The sequence below is a fragment of the Alternaria ventricosa genome, assembly GCF_023758065.1.
Source record: "Alternaria ventricosa strain BMP 2768 chromosome Unknown scaffold_17, whole genome shotgun sequence".
NCBI classification, from domain to species: domain Eukaryota; kingdom Fungi; phylum Ascomycota; class Dothideomycetes; order Pleosporales; family Pleosporaceae; genus Alternaria; species Alternaria ventricosa.
This window is the reverse complement of record NW_026055697.1, coordinates 417,609-436,767: the sequence shown is the minus strand read 5'-3', so window position 1 is coordinate 436,767 and position 19,159 is coordinate 417,609. Positions and strand designations below refer to the sequence as shown.

Below are 19,159 nucleotides of genomic sequence, written 5' to 3'. Positions count from 1 at the left end.
TTGATCCCCTGAGCCGGCAAGCGGCGACGACGCACGGACTCCGCTGAAAAACCAAGCGTCACTGCCGAGCTCCATCCACCCTCACGAGACGAGCAGACGACCGGCGACACCCCATCTCCCCTCAGTCAATTCGCATCAACATGTCTCTCGCTGCATCACGTGCCGCCATACGGCAATCGACGTTCGCCGTCCGCCGCGCTGGCATCCGCAATGCCTCGACGACCGCCGAAGCCACCAACACTGTAAAGGAAACCGCGTCAAAGGCACAGTCAAAGGCATCAGAGGGTCTCACCAAGGTCACAAGCTCGGCGAGCTCAGCCGCACAGAGTGCCGGTCAAGCCGCCAACAATGCGACACAGCAGGCCACTGGACGGGTAGGAAGGATGGTCAACTTCGTCAACGGTCAGTCACACCATCTCTGCGGCGGGGGAGGGTATCAATTGGCCATGTGCGAATTGCGTGTAGTATTCTGAGCTGAGAGAGCAAATTGTGGAGTGCATTGGCTTGTCCGAACAGCTCTACATGGCTTATCAGGCGCAGCCATATTTGCATGCCTCACCCGTGACAGACGGACGCCCGCGAGTCGCAGAACAGCGGAAAACTCCAAACTGAACTATAAACTGACAGTACTACAGGACTGGTTCCCAAGGCTACCTACTACGGAAGGGTCGGACTCGAGCTCGGCAAGCTTATTGCCCACCAACGAAGCATGCAACCACCGTAAGCCTCCCAGCAGCACCACTCGACACACTGGGGTATCGGAATAATTACTAACTGCACCCAGATCCGTTCAGACGATGCAGAACTACATCCAGCCCGCATTGAACGCTCTCCGCAACCCAACCTCGCTCTTCAACCGCGTAGCCAGCGAAGCCAACAGCGCCTCGCAGCAACCCGCCAACGTCCTTGCACAAGTCCGGAACATTCCCCGCGAACAATGGTACTCGATGGGTGTAGTTGTCGCCGAGGTGATTGGCTTCTTCTCGGTTGGCGAGATCATCGGCCGTTTCAAGCTTGTCGGCTACAGGACCAAGAAGGACGAGCACCACTGAGTGCGATGAGCTGAGGAAGCTACGACACGACTATTACAGCATGCACAAAGGTTCTAACGGTAGCGAGCAAGACGACGAGGGGGCGGCGAGGAAACACTGTACGATTTGGCGGGCAGGGAAGCTGAGCAAGTGTGTTTGCGGTGCACTCGGGATGCAAGGGATCCGATACTGTATACTGCACATACCTCTGATTTAGATTCCATTTTCTACACATGTGCAATTATTGGCAATGCATCTACTTCAGTCAAACCAACGATAATGATAGCTGCGTGAATGCTCGAATGATCGGCGCCAGTTGCGCCGAATCGCCGCGGCCCAGTTATTTTTCTGAGCGCATCCATCCAACTTTTGCTGTGTGAACAAAACCCAAGTCGCCATGCCAGACAGGATATAACTCGCTCTTTTTGACTCTGCCCTGATACCCCGCCACTATGAACGTGTTCAAACTCCTCTCGCGATCCTCCAAAGCGGCGCCAAGCTCGTCCGCGCAAAAGCTTCCTTCCTCCGGCGCCGTCGCAAACCCGCAGCTGTTTGGCCACGACGACCCAGCACAACCGTCCGACACGTCGAATACCAGTCGCAAGAGGAAGAGAGGGCAGAATGGGCGGGATGCATCTCCTAGCGCAAATGACCTGCCCGCCGACCTCGACTTCTTCGGCGGCGGTGCAAGCAAAGAATCAGACGTAAACGGAAGCACGCTATCCAAGAAGCAGAGGAAGAAGCAGAAGCAGCAAGAGAAGAAGGAGGAAGAGGCTAGGCTCCAAAACGATACAGAGGAAGTAGAAGAGGACCCATACGATGTGGACGAGTGCAAGCGGATACTGCGCTCGCACAAACTCAAGGTCTCGGTCCTGGAAGACTTCGCACCACAAGTAGAAGAGCCAGCCAAAGAAAAGAAGTCGAAGAAGCGGAAGAAGGAGAAGGAGGTCAAGGAGAAGAAAAAGGATGCGAAGAAGTCGCTCTACCCGCAACCCCTCACCTCGTTTGCGCAGTTGCGGACGCGATACGGTATCTCGAGACGGCTGGCGGAGAATATAGCAGAGCAGGGGTACAAGCTACCTACCGAGGTGCAACTGGGCGCTTTGCCGTTGCTGCTGAGCAAGAAGGGGCGTGAGGGGTCGAGTGGTGCTACACAAGACGCCGAGGGCTTGTCTGGGGCTCAGTATAATGGGGATATCGATCTTTTGACCGTGGCGCCGACCGGCAGTGGAAAGACGATAGCGTTTCTGATACCGATTATCGGTTCTCTGCTTGCGGAGGGCAAGACTGCGGATACCAAGGACGGACCGCGCGCCGTCATTCTTGCTCCTACGAGGGAACTCGCTGCGCAGATTGTCAATGAGGCGAGGAAATTGGCGAAGGGGACGGCGGTCAAGGCTACGCTTATGAGGAAGGGTATGCGAGTTGTGCAGGAGCCAGAAGAAGAGACGCAGGACGATGCAGAGAAAGCTGAGGTATCGGACAACGACGAAGACGACTCTGAGTCGGAAGACGAGGAGACAGCAATAGCACCAAAGAAGAAGCAAGCGGGTCGACGGGCAGAGCTTGTGAAAGCTGCCATCTTGGTCGCTACACCACTTGCCCTGCTGAACGCCCTGAAGCGCAAGGATGGTACCGTCGCGGGTATCCCCAGCGTATCGCAACTCGTCCTCGACGAAGCAGACGTCCTCCTCGACCCTCTCTTCCGCGAACAAACCCTCGCGATATGGAACGCCTGCACGAACCCAAAGCTACGAATCGGTCTCTGGTCCGCAACAATGGGCTCGAATATCGACAGTTTGACAACGTCTACCTTGAACGACCGCTGGACCGCCCTTTCCACTTCATCCACCTTCCAAAGCCCTAACCAAACCACCACGACCACCCTCCCCGCCCGACCCCCCCTCATCCGCCTCGTCGTCGGCCTAAAAGACTCCGCCATACCAAATATATCCCACCAACTAACCTACGCCGCAACCGAACAAGGCAAACTCCTCGGTCTGCGCCAACTCCTACATCCAACCTCTGTTTTCACATCATCTTCGACCCCCATCCTCCGCCCCCCTTTCCTCGTCTTCACACAAACCATCCCCCGCGCCATCGCCCTCCACTCCGAGCTCCTCTACGACATCCCACCCGAAGCGGGCGGTAGTTCGCGGATCGCAGTGCTCCACGCTGATCTGAGTTCGTCGGCTAGAGATGGCATAATGACGCGATTTCGAAAGGGCGAGATCTGGGTCCTTATAACCACAGACTTGCTATCCCGGGGTGTGGACTTCCGCGGTCTAAACGGCGTGGTGAACTACGACGTCCCTTCCTCCGCAGCCGGCTACGTGCACCGCGTTGGTCGAACAGGCCGGGCTGGCCGCGAGGGAGGCGTTGCTGTGACGTTTTACACTCAAGACGATATTCCGTTTGTGAAGCTTATTGCGAATGTTATTCGAGCGAGCGAGAAGATGAGGGGGGTTGGTGAGGGCGAGGGGTGTGTGAAACAGTGGTTGTTGGATGCGTTGCCGACGCCTAGTAAGAGGGACCGACAGCAGTTGAAGCGGAGGGGTGTGGAAGCTAGACGTAGTGCGGGTGGGAAGGCGGATCGGATTAGTAGTAAGAGTGGGTATGATCGCAAGATTGAGAATAAGAGGAAGGGGGCTATGGAGGCGGCTAAGAGGAGGGAGACGGTTGGACGAGGGCAGGACAGTGGTGATGAGAGTGGGTTTGAGGGGTTTGATTAGATACTATGGACGATTCCGAGTCGTTGGTGGAATGTATGAGACGACATTATGTGAGGCTTTTAACTTTGAAAGATTCAAAAGATTACATGTCCATACAAGGGGATCACGGTGTTTAGTAAGCTTTCCACTCGATATAGAAGTGATGCATACAGGAACTTTCATGTACGTGTGTTTAAGTTCTACCTTGACCCGAGGTTTACTGTTTAGATGTTCTGTTCCTGTGGCTGAACATATGCGTATAAACTGTCGATGCCCGCTGCATAACCTACAATTACACCTTAATACACCATGAGAGAAAGTGTTATTCCGTAAAAGCAAGGATTGAGACACGACGCGTTATCTATATTCTCCACTCTTCTGATTGTTTTATCGAGTCGAAGTTGTAGTCCAAGGAGTTGATATATGTACACTCTATCACAACACGATACTATACCATCACTGCGTTACAGGACTAATCTGCCTATTGACTCCACGATCTCCTTATGAGATATCCCGTCTTTTTATTATAGATCCATCACCGTCGGCGAAGCGCATTCTGTCCTCTTGGGCCTAGATACAGGACATTCACGATTGTACACGCAAAGCTAAGTTTGGGGCTTAGAGGACTGAGAAAAGCAGGGCGTTGGCTTTGGTATCCTTGGTAGGGCCGAGGTTTGCTCCTAGGTGAGTGTGTAGCTAGTGCTTTTAATGCAGCTTTCAAATCTTCTCCTCTTGTTTGGCGGATTATGCAACGAATGGGGCATACAACTTGATCTTCTTTCCAAAGTTGCGTCGTATACTTGCTTTTTCGGTCGTCGCTTGCTGCCCATCCTCGTCTCTTGCTCCACTCCCCGAACTAGACATATCGACGACGACGACGAGTGGCACGGAGAAGTTGACCGCGGTATCAGCAACGGGTATGGTACCCTTCACTCATGTTGGAGTCTTGGTCGTCCTCACTTGCCAGGGTCCATGGGATTCATCCTGCCCCTCGGATAGCTCCGAAAAAGCAAACATAATCCCGTGCAGCAGTGCAGCAGACGGGAAAAAGCATTTCCGGCGCTGTCTCTTGTGGCTTGCAGACGCACAAGGAATTCCTTTGTCCGTTCCATTCTCGACTTGCTGGTATCCCATCCTTCGCTTAGCCGGCACCCTGAGATCTGCTTGACAGCCAGCCTCGGCCCCAGTCCCTTGGCTGCCCAGGTCGATCGAGAGACGATCTGGTCTTTTGATGCAAGTCACCGGTTCGTACATCCCGATAGCTGGTCTAGGGACGTCAAAAACGGCCGACTGTTGTTGATGCGGCCCGGTTTTAGTCCTTTCATCGCACTCACGCTGTTGGTTTGAGGGTGTGAAGGTATGCGAGCCTTGTGCGACGGCGGTCCTGAACTCCATGTCCACTTATGTCCGTCAAATACCTCGTCCCGATCGGTGTCGTTTTGCGGAACCGCGCTATGAATCTCATTCCCGGTCGGCCTCTTACTCCGGACTCCAATCCCTAAAGATCTCATTAACAAGCAATGTGACCACGAGCTGACGCAGGTTGCGACGATTTCCTGGCTGAGTGGCCAGCGAGCTTATGCGTCGGAGGAAATAGGCAGAGTACTGCTGTGGTGGAACGCCGCGGTGGAACGAGAAAAGATGGGTGCTGAGGACTATGGTCGAAGCGGGCGAACGCTGTGTTGACTTATCCATCTGCGGGCTGGTTCATATATCAAGACGCTCTTGACCTTGCAATCAGCTTCGAATCGTGGGGGAGATCCAATCGCATCTTACTCGGCTCACACTGCCTCACAGATAACATGGGCGTGGTGGGTGGCGCTTGCACCACCCCGCATCTCATAGCCTAATCACTCAGCTGTTCAAAGGCGATTACAGGCGTGAATTTCCGGATGTTGCAGCTTTCTGTGCATATGTCCCTCTGTGGCCTGGTGAGTAAAGGTCTCGAGTTCAAAAGACTCAGTGTCTGTCCGTAGAATTGTTCCAGACCGATGACTGGTAAGATCGCCTACCGCGTCTATCCTGTCAGCTGGGTAGGGCGGTTCGAGGCGTTTTGAGGCGTACGGATACGGGTAGCAGCAGGATCGTTTGGCTGCCGCTGTCGTGTCCACACCAGGAAGCCAAGAAACGTGGGCTATTGCCGGTCAAGTCGTGTAACCATGTCGCAGTGGACCACACCCGTCTGTGATTACGCGGACTTAATTCGATTATTTTGACTGGCTGTCCTCTTCAGTGTGGTTCTTTCGATAGAGCGCAAAAATACGCTAATCTGTACGGCATCTCAGGGCTGACATGATAACATTGAGTCTCGTGCCACATTCCTATTTAGCTCGACACCGACGTACTTACCAATCTTTTTCTTGCGTTGTATCGACTTGCCGTTTAGGTATTTCAGCAGGCAAAATTCTGTATGCGAACCAGGGTAGCCGAAACGCAGTCCTCGGCCTGCAATGCAGGTCAAGCAAGGGATTATAATGGCGTGCATGCGGCAAGGCGCAGGCCTAGGGTACGCACAGCATCTGAAGTTCGTGCATGCTACACATCTCAACAGAATTGTGTGGGCTATTTGTATGCCTCGAACATCCCCGTACGCGTGCACTGCGCGGATGTACCTGGATCCATGAACTGCGCAAGTGTTTCTTGGTGCATTCCGATGGAAGGATTCCGTGTTCAGACGATAGGCAGATCTCGAAATTGGTTATTTTCGGACGGTCCATATCGCGTTACATGTTGTTGCAGGACGACGCAGTATCGGAGATACAGTCAAGCGATACCCCTAGGGTTTGTAGAATGTTATGCGTGGAGACCTATCGCCAAGGTCTTTACGCAATTGTGCTGCACCCTCCCCAGAGATAGAAGGAAGTCTATTGCATGGCTGTTTAGTGTAGATATGAGATGTTGCACTCTGATTGATGATCCGCAAGACAGTATCGAAATGCCTAATCTTGATCAGTGCGATTATAATGCTGGGATAGCATACATTTTTGCCAGTCCTTGTATCATGGCCGAAAGCAGGATTGTCCTATCAGGTATGCTTATCGTCACAATATAGTCGGCGCCACGAGCGGGTAACGCCTACACAGGTCTGCGGTCGGGTTTTCTGTCTGCGTGAAATTTTCGGTGGATCAGTTGACGCGAATGAGAGAGGGTGTAATCCGATAGACGTTCCTTGCACGTGCTGTGGTGAGCGTCCACTCTGGTGTACCGTGGCTTATGCACGACATCAGAGATCGACCGAGGTCCTGTTAGACGACCGCTCGCTTCACTTGGCAGTCTTGTATATTTTGACGTGATGGAAGTGTCCGTGGAAGCTATTGGTACTCGTCCCGTAGCAGCGAGTGGCTTGGTTGTCAACACATACGCTTGGAGGGGTATGCCTTGTTGGAATGTCAGCAAAGATGACTGTAGATGCCAAAGACTAGAAACTGGAGGTCTTTGTTCTACCTTCCTTCCGAGGATCAGCTTATGCAGCTAAATAATTTTCACACCGTTCGCGAGGGGGCATGGCTATGCACAAGGACATAAGCTATCTGGGCGGATTTGGGACCAGGTGTCTGCAGCCGCATACAGTGCAGATTATGGATAAGGACATCGTTATAGCCCCCAATCCTGGTCGGATTATAGTGGCCTCCAATCTCCGGCAGTGCGGGATATGTTCCACGTAATATGACGCGTCCAACAGTGTCGCAGCTGGCAGCCTGCAAAAAATGTTCAGCGACATACCCGTGGGCGGATTTTTGCGCCGCACAACTGTGTCGCACGACCCCTTGGACTGTGTCGCCGTCCGAGCAGCATTACTGTTCAAAGTACGAGATACGTAGTGACGTGTGAGGGCCTGCCTAGGTGGCTCGGCTAGAGGTGGTGTGAGTGTGTGGGGAACACCTGGTCGAGAGCGCTTCGGGACTGGCGATCAGCACGATTGATTAGCGCGTCCTTAGCGTCCTCCAGGGACTCGCATGACCCTGGCCCCCGCGCGGAAGGTCAAGCATCGTACGAGACTGTAGCCACACTTGATACACTGTTAAGTTTAGCATACACCCGTACGCTTGACTGAACGCGTCGTTGAGTGCAGGAGGGCTGTGGATCATATGTTGGCGAGTACGATAGGGCATTCATGTGCACAGGTGACTGATCGGCGCTAGTCTCTCGGTCGATCTCAAGCTGTTGTAGCTTCAGGCAAGCAGCAACCACCACCACTTGACCCGCCTCGATCCGTTACCAGCCCACTTCTTTCGCCTTTACTGTCTTACCATACTGCTTTGGTAGCACGCTTACGTCTTTCAATGGAGTGAGTCCCAAAGCACGCAAGACGCTCGCACTTGCGTGTACCTTTTCAGGTCGGTTTCCTGGGTCGGCTGCGCCCCTCTCCGCACCCAGAGGCAATGGCGGTTCCCCAAAACACTCCTTGCATGGCAATTCCACAACGCTATCATCATCCAGCTGAGTGCGGCAGGTATCGCCGATGAGAATTGTACACTAACACCATAGGAACGGCTTGGCTGAACATACCGTTCAAGAGACACCGAGACAACGACGGTGCCCGTGAAAACCGATGGCCGAGCTGAATCCATGATTACATTCTCCAAGGAAACACCAAGATCTCACTTCGGGTCACTCTCGTTCACGGTGCACATCGTGAGCTGGGCAAGAGCAAGCCCGGTCTTTGGGAAGGTCATCTGGACGTCTTTTGTTGAGAGTGTGCAACTCCAGCAGGAAAAGCCTCAGACGATTCAAAACTTGAAACTTTACTTGTGTAGTCAGCTGCGACATCTTCTGGCGAAGACACCCTAGGCTTTGTCCCCGGACCCAAGCTCCGGGTGAGTGGAGGGCATCAGGGCCATCACCAGCCTTATCCAGCACTTGATGACCTCTCGACAGTGTACCAAGTAAGAAACACACCCAATCTTGGGTCAAATGGGTCAACTATAGCTGAGGATAGCTTTGCCTTGAGGCTGGCGTAAGCCCACGCTCAAATTACGATCTCATGTCTACTTCTGCCAAAGAGTTCATCAATTCACCTTACGTTATCAACACTGAACGTCGACCCTTCGGTTGACACCTTTGTACTACCTTTCAGTTGACTAGAGAAAAGCTGTGTGACAGTTATAGGTACTAGTCAATTTTCACAGGTCTTCGCCTGAACACTAGCGGAATGTATCTCGGACTTTGGCCGCTCCATCAGGTAGTCGAGCACCTTACCACGACTTTCACTGATTAGACCCATGACAGGCTTGTCTAACATGGAGCTACCATGACGCCTTGTACGTCGTGCTGATAGCGCGGTTCGTCGAACATTACGGATCTGCCATCAATCCAGTCACACTGAAATGTGTTTCTCGGATGCATGAGATATCGAAAGCGAAAGTCCACCCGGTAGGTCTTGATAGTAGTTGAGGCTCAATGGCGCTGGACCCTGTTTCGTCTGTGGCGCAGGAGCGCTTAACATGAGGTACATTCGTGTATGGCTCTGGCTTTCGCGAGGAACCGGCAAGCGATCCGCAATATGTGGAGGATCCTCTCTGCCCGTGTCTCTGGTTAATGACGCAATAACCGAGACCATTCTGACACCTGTCACCTGGCATCCGTGGGGTGTGATTTTCGCCTTGCGATGTGGCATGATGATCCACCAGGATCAATGCTCTTTTCCGTCTATAGTACAACCATTACTGACATTGGGCATCAACGTGCTGAACTCACACAGAAGGTCAAGGATATATAAGACACGCAGTCTACATCTGCTCATCTGAAAGCCGGATGTAGACGTTGACGGGACCGAAAGGGAGGGCTTCATGCAGGGAAGCGCCAACAGCCATGACCCATCTTTCGTTCGATCGCTCGCATGCTGGACGCCCACCCACCTTTGTAAATTACATGCAGTATGCAGCAGCAAGCCGTTTACATGGTAGACAGTCAGGTAATTGGATGCGCGTATGGCTTCCCGCGGCCCGACGACTGGATCTGCATAAGCATGGTATAAACCCCGTCTCTGCAGCGTTCTACACGACGTTTGAGTTTGGAGGCATGCGTACCCGGACCTTGTACTTCTTCATCCGGTGCAGGTACCTTTCCAATGTTCTGGTCCAGCGGGACAAAGACAATAATTACAGTCAACCTGAAGCAAGGTAGCAGCAAGTCCAGGCAATTCGCTACTGTATACGGCAATGTCTCCGACGAAAAAGCCATCGGTCAACGTACGACCAATACAGCCTACTAGTGTCTAGAGGGACGGAGCACGCCAACAGTATGGACCGGCGAGGCACATGGCATTGTTGCTCTAGCAGCGAAAGACCGTGGCGACCCGTCGCTGTTGCAGGTGCTCGGCTACAGAGAATGGGCAATCGAGTAAATTAAGTGAACAGCCCCGGAATTTTTCCCGTTGGTCAGCGGCAGCGACACAACAACGAGGGCTGTCGCAGCATGAGTGTGGATGAGTGGTAATAAGTAATTAGCCGTGCCGGAAGCATGTACGAACGGAAGATGGAGACGCCAGCCCTGCCGCCAAAGGGTAACGAAGCGCCTATCGTCGCTATTGCGCCACGCTTGGTAAGGTCCGCTTGCAGCGGCTAGTGCATGGGACTCTAAGACGAGAGAGTGGGCAATTCAGGCCTAGAGCCATTGATCTCAGATGGTCTGGCGCCAAGCGGGGTCTCATATTGACCAGGACCCATCGATCATCAGCCGCATCGTTCATAGCCCGCGCGTCGGCTCCGTATCGACGAGCTGGCGGCGTCAGGAGGACCAGTGGGCGATGGCAAAGGCATGTCAAGATTCGCCGTAGTGGATGGCGCGATGAGGTGAGAGTAGTGGGGAGGCGTGTTGTCTCGTGCCCCAACGGCACCAGCACCGGAGCGACCGCGGGGCGGTTACAATGAGGGCCCTTGTCAGCAATGCACCACGATGCAGTCGATCCCTGAAAGCGCTGCAGCTAGGGTGGCTAGGGATATGCGAGCGATTCAACGGCTGGCGGGATCCAAGCATGACGCTCGAGCTCAGTGGGCGCATTCGCTATTCCCGACTCGTACACACCCTGGTCACTACTGGAATTTCGCAACTACCTCATGCTCCAGCCATGTTCACACTACCCCAAAGTCTGCTAAGGGAATCTCATGCAGCTTAAACAGCGCCGGGAGCGAAACATGTCCTCGCCGCCCTAGCCCGCTCGCAAGCATCTGTTTAAATACCTGTCACTTCCGCTGCTTCCCCGATGCAAGCGGCTTTTCACTCCCACCATTCGATGTGATCTTCGTTTACCGTCCACCGTCGTAGTTCACGTTCCGCACTACCACACTCGTTGGCCGTCACCATGTTCTCTTTCCCATTAGCCTTGTTCCCCAATTGGAGTTGGTTTTGTATCTTTTTGGCTCTCTTGTAAGTCTACCATGGCTGCCACTGCCAGCCTTCCCCGCACTTTGGACGACACTGACTCGGTACCACAGTTTGTTTCGATATGTCAGATTATGGGTGAACCTGGCGAGCAACTGGACGTACACACCCATGAAGCCTGTCGACGACCCTACCATCACATCAAAGGACATGACTGTCATCATCCCAACAGTTGCTGAAAACCTGCAACAACTAAAAGAGACGGTTCAAAGCGCATACCGTCTCGAGCCGTTGAGCCTCCTCCTCGTCACACCCGACTCACGAGTAAAGCGTGTGTACCAGATGGTAGAAGAGCTGGGCAGCCCCAAGATCATTCAAGTTCTATCCGTCAGCCAGGCCAACAAGCGTCGACAGCTATGCCGAGCCATTCCCGAGGTCGAGACCAAGATCACGCTTCTTCTTGACGACGATGTATGGTTACCGGAGAAGTTTACTAAATGGATTCTTGCTCCTTTCGAAGACCCATCTGTCGGAGGTGTTGGAACTAACCAGCAAATCCGCCGCTTCAACCGCTCCAGCATCTGGGAGTTCCTGGGTGCCATCTATCTGGTGAGGAGGAACTTTGACTGCACGGCCTGCAACTGGATCGACGGTGGCCTACCATGCCTATCTGGACGCGCCGTTGCCTATCGATCCGAGATCCTGCAAGACCCCAATTTTACCTACGGCTTCACGCACGAGACATGGGGCAGCGATCACTTCCTCAACGCCGACGACGACAACTTCATCACGCGATGGTTGTTCTCCCACAACTGGAAGATCCAGATGCAAAACCACCGCGAATGCGAAGTCGAGACGACCCTCGAGGACGATTCAAAATATCTTCGTCAATGTCTGCGATGGGTCCGCTCCAACTGGAGGAGCAATCTGACTAGCCTGACGGAGGGTTACATGTGGATGGTGAGTGCCGCTAGTTTCCAATATTTGCACAGATTTCGCGTTGTTGGACGCCCGCCAAGCCAGCCCCTCTTTTGACTTCGCCGATTCGCGCTACCTTTGCTAATCCTTGCGCAATAGAACTACCCATGGTCCCTCTACGCCGTCTTCCAAACCACGCTTACGCAATGGGCCTTCCTCCTCGATTGCGCCCTCTTCGTCTCGGTCTACCTCGCGCTGGCGGAGGCAGGATACTACGCAGCAGAGGATGACAAGCAAGCCCATGAGCAGGACTGGCAGCGCAACCTTTTCTGGGCGCTGTTCCTCGCGCATTGGGTCTTCGCGAAGACGATCAAGCTAATTCCCCATTTGTTAAGAAACCCGGGCGACGTCCGCTTCGTCCCGGTCTCGATTCTTTTCGGCTATTTCCACAACCTAATCAAGCTCTACGGCTGCATCACCGTGACAGAGGTATGTCATGAATCATTCATCGCGTTCTTTTCAACCTTGCTGACGGCTTGCTATCAGACCACTTGGGGTACTCGCGAGGGTGCAGATGCCGACGACAACATCAGGATGTTGCCTATCCCGCCGATGGCGACAATTACCCCTCCCCTGACGCCTCCACCAGGCGGACGCGTGCTTCGCGAGCGAGGCGCCGGTTTTCCGATGATGAATTAGACGACGATTTTTCCCTTTCTGGCCGGCATTCCAGGCCCCGGCCGCGCGTTTTTTGGATGCATTAATGTTAGACGCATGTCAGTTTGAAGCATAGCATCTACCAGTACACGCATGGTAGAGCCGCGCTGTGTTGTTTCCTACTATTGAGCGTGGCAGCTCTCGGATACCAAAATGGGCCCGGTTGGATGCAAGGTGTTCAAGGAGTTTACGGCCATGGTCGAATTTGCAGCGTCTTTCCACGCGCCGTGTTGGTGAATACCCAACCATGTAGTCTACGCAAAAGTCACAACAAATGACAATGATGATGACCGTTATTACAGTCGCTCTGTTTGGTGCCTTCCTCCACTCTCAACGTCGCAGCTCGCTCCTGCCTTGCCCCGAGGCGCGTAGTCAGCCGCGACTGCTCTGGCTCCACGTCTCACAATTGTGCAACCGCGGCACAAAAACTCTATCCCAACATCACAGCTGTTTCCCGAGCAACACACGACCCCCTGGTCAGCCGTCTTAGGCGTCCTACCCGCGCTGCACGGCCTACAAGTAGCGCGAACCATCACCCGCATCGAGGACATCGCCTGCTTCATCGTTTACGGCAAAGATGTGGGAGTCTGGGCCGCCGCGAGACAAATAGCGGCACGTTATCTGAGACGGGCGCACTACGAAGAGGATAGGTAGGCAATACTTCCGAACGAACCACTCAAAGGCGGCAGGTGCGAAGGGCAGGTACCTAGGTACCCCTCGGTTTACGGGATAAGGGAATTGAAGAACCCACTCCCCAAGTCTCGGAACTACCTCGTATCTCCGCTTTCGGCCATGGCCCGCAGCATCGTTTAATCTGTGGCTTTGCGCAATGTCACTCTCGCAGCTGGCCTTCTCCCACGCCAAATCCGCCCTTCGTCCACTGCTGCAGAGTATTCCGTCCAGCGTCGGCTGCAGCAAGCCCTAGGGGTCAGCGTTGTTCTGGCACTTTCGACTCCCCTATCGCGATCCGATGGCGCTGAAAAGTCGATGGCGTCCACAGGTCTTCCCACCAACGAAGCTGCCCACTCAAGCGGGCCTGCATGCTGCACGTCCTAGCTGAAGCTTCAAGGAAACCATGCCGGCGCCGAACTTCTCATGCACACTTGCATCGCTGGCCCTCATCAAACATCATCGTGCGTTGCGGCAATTTTCTTCCCTACCCACGACACAAATTCTGCGTCTTGTCAACAGGGACGATGACGGATGACAGATGCATGAGCCCTGTTCTTCTAGCGAGCCAGCAAATCGCACGGAAGAGACCCTTTGTCCAAACCTTATGCTGGTCATCCCGCTCCCGCAGGCCTGTGTGTCCAGAGCCAAGCTCCCACGCGCTAGACTGGCGCTGTCTGCGGCGCGACGCCTGACCCATTTCTCCACCTCTCGTCATAGCTGCCTGTCACTGCGTACGTAGCATTCGCAACAGATGGGCCACCAGGCATCGAACAGCACACATGTACATTGATACTCTGTAGCCAAGCTGTCGCAAGCATCTGTGCCGCATCCCCGATGCAACACGCTGCAGACAGCTTTAGGCACGGACTTGCAGTTCGACTCTCGCGTGCCGTGTCCCAGAGCGTTTACCAATACCGGACGGAACATTGTCATTGGTGCCTGGCTTGTCAAAAGTACTACAACTGCACAGGTGCAGACTGGGCGAGCGCCACGCACTAGCCAAAATGGCAATGAACATCTCCAATCGAGATGACAATGACTGCTCAATATACACGCTTGCAAGATGGCACAACCTATCTGCTCCCCACGTAACACGACATGGGCCGGGATGCCTGATGATGGCAGCGCAATCAGTTTGCACTTCCGGACAATTGACATTCGCTTGATCCTGCTTGTCAGCAGCCGAAACGTTGTCCAAACAGCTGGGTCGAAGGCGAAAACTCTGCACATCTCGCTTCACGCGCGAGACACGCTGTCGGGACGCACGTTATCACACAAAAATCTTTACATCACCTCTCGTCCATCCAGTTATCTCACTTGAGGGAACTTATGCGCGAAGGTCCAAATTACTCGTACATCTTGAAGCAAGGGGCCAAGGGCTGTCATGCAATGCGTACAAATACCCACTTCATCCTCGCCAGGATACGCTGCGCTAAGGCTATGTTGGCTATTACCGCGACAGCAAAGACTGTGTATTTGCGGAGTCCTTGTCGGCATCCTTAGCCTCTACAGATGCTGGCCCTCTGACGACATCAGACGTCTAGCCTAAGTTCCAAAAGGCCCAGATCTACTCCATAAGTTGTTTGAGGCTACTTATCATGCAAGTTTTGGATCTGGTCATGATCGTGTCATGGTTGTCTGACACAGTGCTGGAGCCTCCTCCGAGTGTGCGTTTGAATGGATTGCGGCTCCATACCGGCAGCAATATTCCAAGTTTGACACGGGTACGCAAACTTGTTCAACCAAACCAATACCTGATCTTTACATCATCAGCACTCTCCAGCAATACCGAAGCTTAGCCGTGCTTGTTCAGAGACTCCAGTTGCGCAACTTTGGAAACACATTCTCTCCGTCGGTATGGGCCTTGAACTGGCGCGCCCGACGTAGCGTCGCGCCGTGCCGGTCGTGAACCGAGATCCAGCGGCAAGCAAGCACGAGCTGCAAATCATTTCGAGTCAGGTACCTCTCACGTTTGCGGTACAGTTATCGCCGGATTCTGCTCGTCGCGGCATATCTTCGGATATGTATGGTGGAAAAGCTTTCATCTTCGGGGCACAGATCACGTGCACAAGGTCGATCTGGCCAGTCTGCCCCGAAACGGCTTGTATCCAGGAACGCTGCAACGTCGTAATGTGGGGAAGATGCCATATATGACATCGTCATCGTCTCAACCTACTGCTTCCAACTCCACCAGCTTGCGCGTCGTTTAATACCGCAGATATAGGTGGCCTTTTGGGAACCCTTACTAGCCATTCTTAGGCTCGGTGCGACTTTGGTAGAGTAGATCCGATCAAGCCTCGCCCGTCGTCCGCTACGGGGCCCGGCGCTTTTCTTTTTCCATGGTTCGTCGATCTTAGATGACGACGTCGCACGACATACTCACATGACTGAACTGTCATTCCGCACAGCAACCTTGGTACTCCATCTACGAAGCAAGACCCTGCAGCTGCACGTCAAACATCGCGCAACCAAGATTAGCATCGTCTCCAGCCGCATTCCCATAGCATCAGCCACAAGAACACACGATCTATAGTCCACTCACTAACCATCGGTCTCTTGAACCGAGCGAGCCGCAACCCATACCTCTACTCCACGGCTGTAAACGCGCTAAAATGACGTGCATCCTGACTGAGCCGTGGCTGACTCGGCGTCAAGAGACATCAAGGGTCTTGCCTGTCTTCTCCACAATCACGGCTACTTTCGCTGCATCCAGACTTTTCACCCCACCCTCTTCTTGCTTTCACCATCAGAACAGCCGGACAGCCTCTCGATCCTTGATTGTGATTTAGGCGTTCGGCGCCGCACGAGTCAGCCTTCAACACCTCACGTCATACATCGCGGGATGAGGCCGCCAGACATTCCCATAGTATCTGTAAAGGGCTACTTCGGTCTTAGGTCCACTCGCTGATAGATACTGGCGGATGATGGGCAAACGGGTGTGGGAACAATAACAACTAGTGCTCAGCAAAGTGTGCCATAGTGCACTATATTGGTAAGCGCTGAGGTGATACTGGAGACCAACAGGCAAAGGTCCATTTGCGGACCCTCTGTTTTGCAATACAGAGAGGGTCCTGCTGACAATGGTGGAGTTGACTAAACGCTGAGATCAATAGGATCGGAGACGCTCAGCCACCACAGATTTTGACAGCTTCGGCCATACATCTAATTCGCGCATGCTGCGCGCTGCCGATACAAGAATTTCGGCAGATGCAGTAAGCAGGATCCCCAGTCACATGTCACGCTCCACGGAAACAAAGGGACCTTCGCAGAGCCTCACGTATGCACGACTTCTGAAAATTGTTTGTTGAGCTGCGCGCCTGGCAGCGTCGGTGCTTCTCCGGCCCTCTTTGCTCCGCTTACCCCTCCCTCGCTTCCGAACACTCCCACGGGAATTACTGTACCGTGAGAGGCAATCAAGGGCAATAGCACCAGGATCGATGGGCACCCGCTCTCGCTTTCCAAGCGAAAGTATATTCTTACCCTCTTGCCTATGGCTACCCCACAATTGCCGTCGGCTTCATAGGCATTGAGTTTGACACTTGTCCTTGTGGCTGGGAAGCGCGGGACGACTAAGCGCCTATCACTGCACGATCGAGACGAGCTGCCTTTTGAGACCACGTCAAAGTCGGCATCGTGCGTGCAGGGGACGCCTAATTGCTGTACGTCTCCTCCGTGGAGCGCGTTTGGTGAGATGTACGAAGTATGTGGGTTCTGCTTTGTATGTGGTATGTACTGCGCTGTTGTGATGCCAAGATACACACCTTGCATGTGTCTAGAACCAACGGTCGTGCACTCCGGTATATCGTCTGCAGGATACGAAGCATGTGTTTCGGGATCAAGTTGCCGAGGCCAGAGGCTGGGAATCGTCGATACGTTCTACGTTGCCTTGATTATCACCGGCCATATCGTGATGAAGGGTGGCCAAGCCGGACGGTCTTTCCTGTCCATTTGACTTTGCTCTATCTCATCAAACTTACAGGTTATGTCGAGTCCGGATTTCTGAGTTTGTGTGGTTCCAAACCATGTTGTGAATCAATACTGCAATGCAACTCCATCACTAGTATTGCTATTGGATTGTCATAGACGCCAAGTTCCCCGATTGGAAGAGCAAGTCTCAGAACAGACGAGAATGTCCAAATCAGAACAACATGAATCAGAAACAACCGTGATCTGCGTGAAGAAGAAGCATTCGTGTACAACAATCTATCGATGGACATTCCTCGGAGCCACTTACCCCGCCAACCGAAAGCATCTCCCCGCATCACAACACCACAGTACCCAGTATAGCATATCAACCAACAGGAACACCCAACAACCAGTCTAGACCTACCACCAAAAGAAGAAAAAAGACCCCTTCAGACTCACCCGTCCAAAATCCTACGCAGGCGACATCAGCCTCACTACGCCCCACGGCCCGACCAACCCGACCAATCCAACAATGCCATCTCAAAACATACCCATCCTAGACACACACATCCACCTCTGGTCCTCAACCGCGACATCCCCCTCAAACCACGGTTGGATGACCCCCGGCCACCTCCTCTCCAAACGCCACGGCATCTCAGACTATCTCTCCATCACATCACCCCAACCCGCGGGCTTCATATACGTAGAAACTGATCGGTATCTTGCCTCCGCGGAGCCAAGTATCTCAGACTCTGATAGCGATGAGGCTGTTAAAGGGAAATTGAGGGAGTGGGCGAAAGAGCCGTTGGAGGAGGTCAGGTTTCTGAGGAGGATTGTTGAGGGGAGGCCGGAGGGGGGTGATGGGTTTACGGGGGAGGAAGGGGGGAAGATGAGGGGGTGTGTGGTTTATGCGCCTTTTCATCTGAGTCCTAGGGTGTTTGATGTTTATCTAGAGATTGTGAAGGAGGTGGCTGGGCCGCAACTGTGGCGGAAGATTAAGGGGTGGAGGTATTTGTTGCAAGGGAAGGGAGAGGGTGTTGTTGCTAAGATGCTAAATGAGAATGAGGAGAGTTGGGTTAGCAATTTGATTGGGTTGAAGGGGTTGGGAGATGGATGCCAGGCGTGGTGTTTTGATGTGGGTGTTGATACTAATAGAGATGGGACGGGGCCTATGGAGGCGGTTGGGGAGTTGATCAAGGCTGTCAGAGCGAGAGAGGAGAAGGACGGAGGTGGAGATGGAAAGAAGGTGAAGTTCGTCCTGAGTACGTATATATCTCCCCCTTTTCCTGCACACCCAAGCCATAAACCGCAATGCGCTATGACTTCTCTCGCAAACATAACAAGATAACACTAAACTAACACAACTCCCAGACCACCTCGCCAAACCCCCCCTCTCACCCACATCCCCCAGCCCATCCCCCATCTGGCTACAAACCATGTCATCCCTCTCATCCGACACAAACGTCTACATGAAGTTCTCCGGCGCCTTCAACGAGTTCACCACGTCACCCACTCCCTCCGACATCCCCAGTATCCTAAGCGCTTTGTCCCCTTTCCTAGACCACGTGTTCAAGTGCTTTCCGGGCAGAGTCATGTTCGGGAGTGACTGGCCGGTGTGCAATGTGGGTGGGCCTGCGGGGGAGGAAGGGAGCTGGAAGCTGTGGAGGAGTGTTGTGGAAAGCTGGATGGAGGGGAAGGGGTTGGGGGAGAGGGAGAGGGAGAGGGTTTGGAGGGGGGCGGGGGAGGAGGCTTATGGGGTGGTGTTGTAGATGGGGGAGCTGATGTGATGGTGTATGTGAGGGAGGTGTTTTGTTTGTCTTGCCACTTGACGGGCATTCAAGATAGATTTATACATGACATTGAATGAGCACGTGTTGATTT

The 19,159-nt window shown here is 53.5% G+C and overlaps 3 protein-coding genes across 3 annotated transcripts; all 3 read left to right on the top strand.

Moving 5' to 3' along the window:
* Positions 1-140: 140 nt before the first annotated feature.
* On the top strand, positions 141-1,052 carry J4E93_008604 (uncharacterized protein; the record flags this gene model as incomplete). Its single annotated transcript, XM_049346502.1, has 3 exons — positions 141-402; positions 636-720; positions 785-1,052. 3 exons carry the CDS (start codon positions 141-143, stop codon positions 1,050-1,052), a joined length of 615 nt encoding a protein of 204 aa, XP_049196392.1.
* Positions 1,053-1,483: 431 nt separating this feature from the next.
* On the top strand, positions 1,484-3,763 carry J4E93_008603 (uncharacterized protein; the record flags this gene model as incomplete). Its single annotated transcript, XM_049346501.1, has 1 exon — positions 1,484-3,763. The coding sequence occupies one exon, from the start codon at positions 1,484-1,486 to the stop codon at positions 3,761-3,763; it is 2,280 nt and encodes a 759-aa protein (XP_049196391.1).
* Positions 3,764-11,045: 7,282 nt separating this feature from the next.
* J4E93_008602 (uncharacterized protein) lies at positions 11,046-12,682 on the top strand (the record flags this gene model as incomplete). Its single annotated transcript, XM_049346500.1, has 4 exons — positions 11,046-11,110; positions 11,179-12,025; positions 12,143-12,472; positions 12,530-12,682. The coding sequence occupies 4 exons, from the start codon at positions 11,046-11,048 to the stop codon at positions 12,680-12,682; spliced, it is 1,395 nt and encodes a 464-aa protein (XP_049196390.1).
* Positions 12,683-19,159: the final 6,477 nt, after the last annotated feature.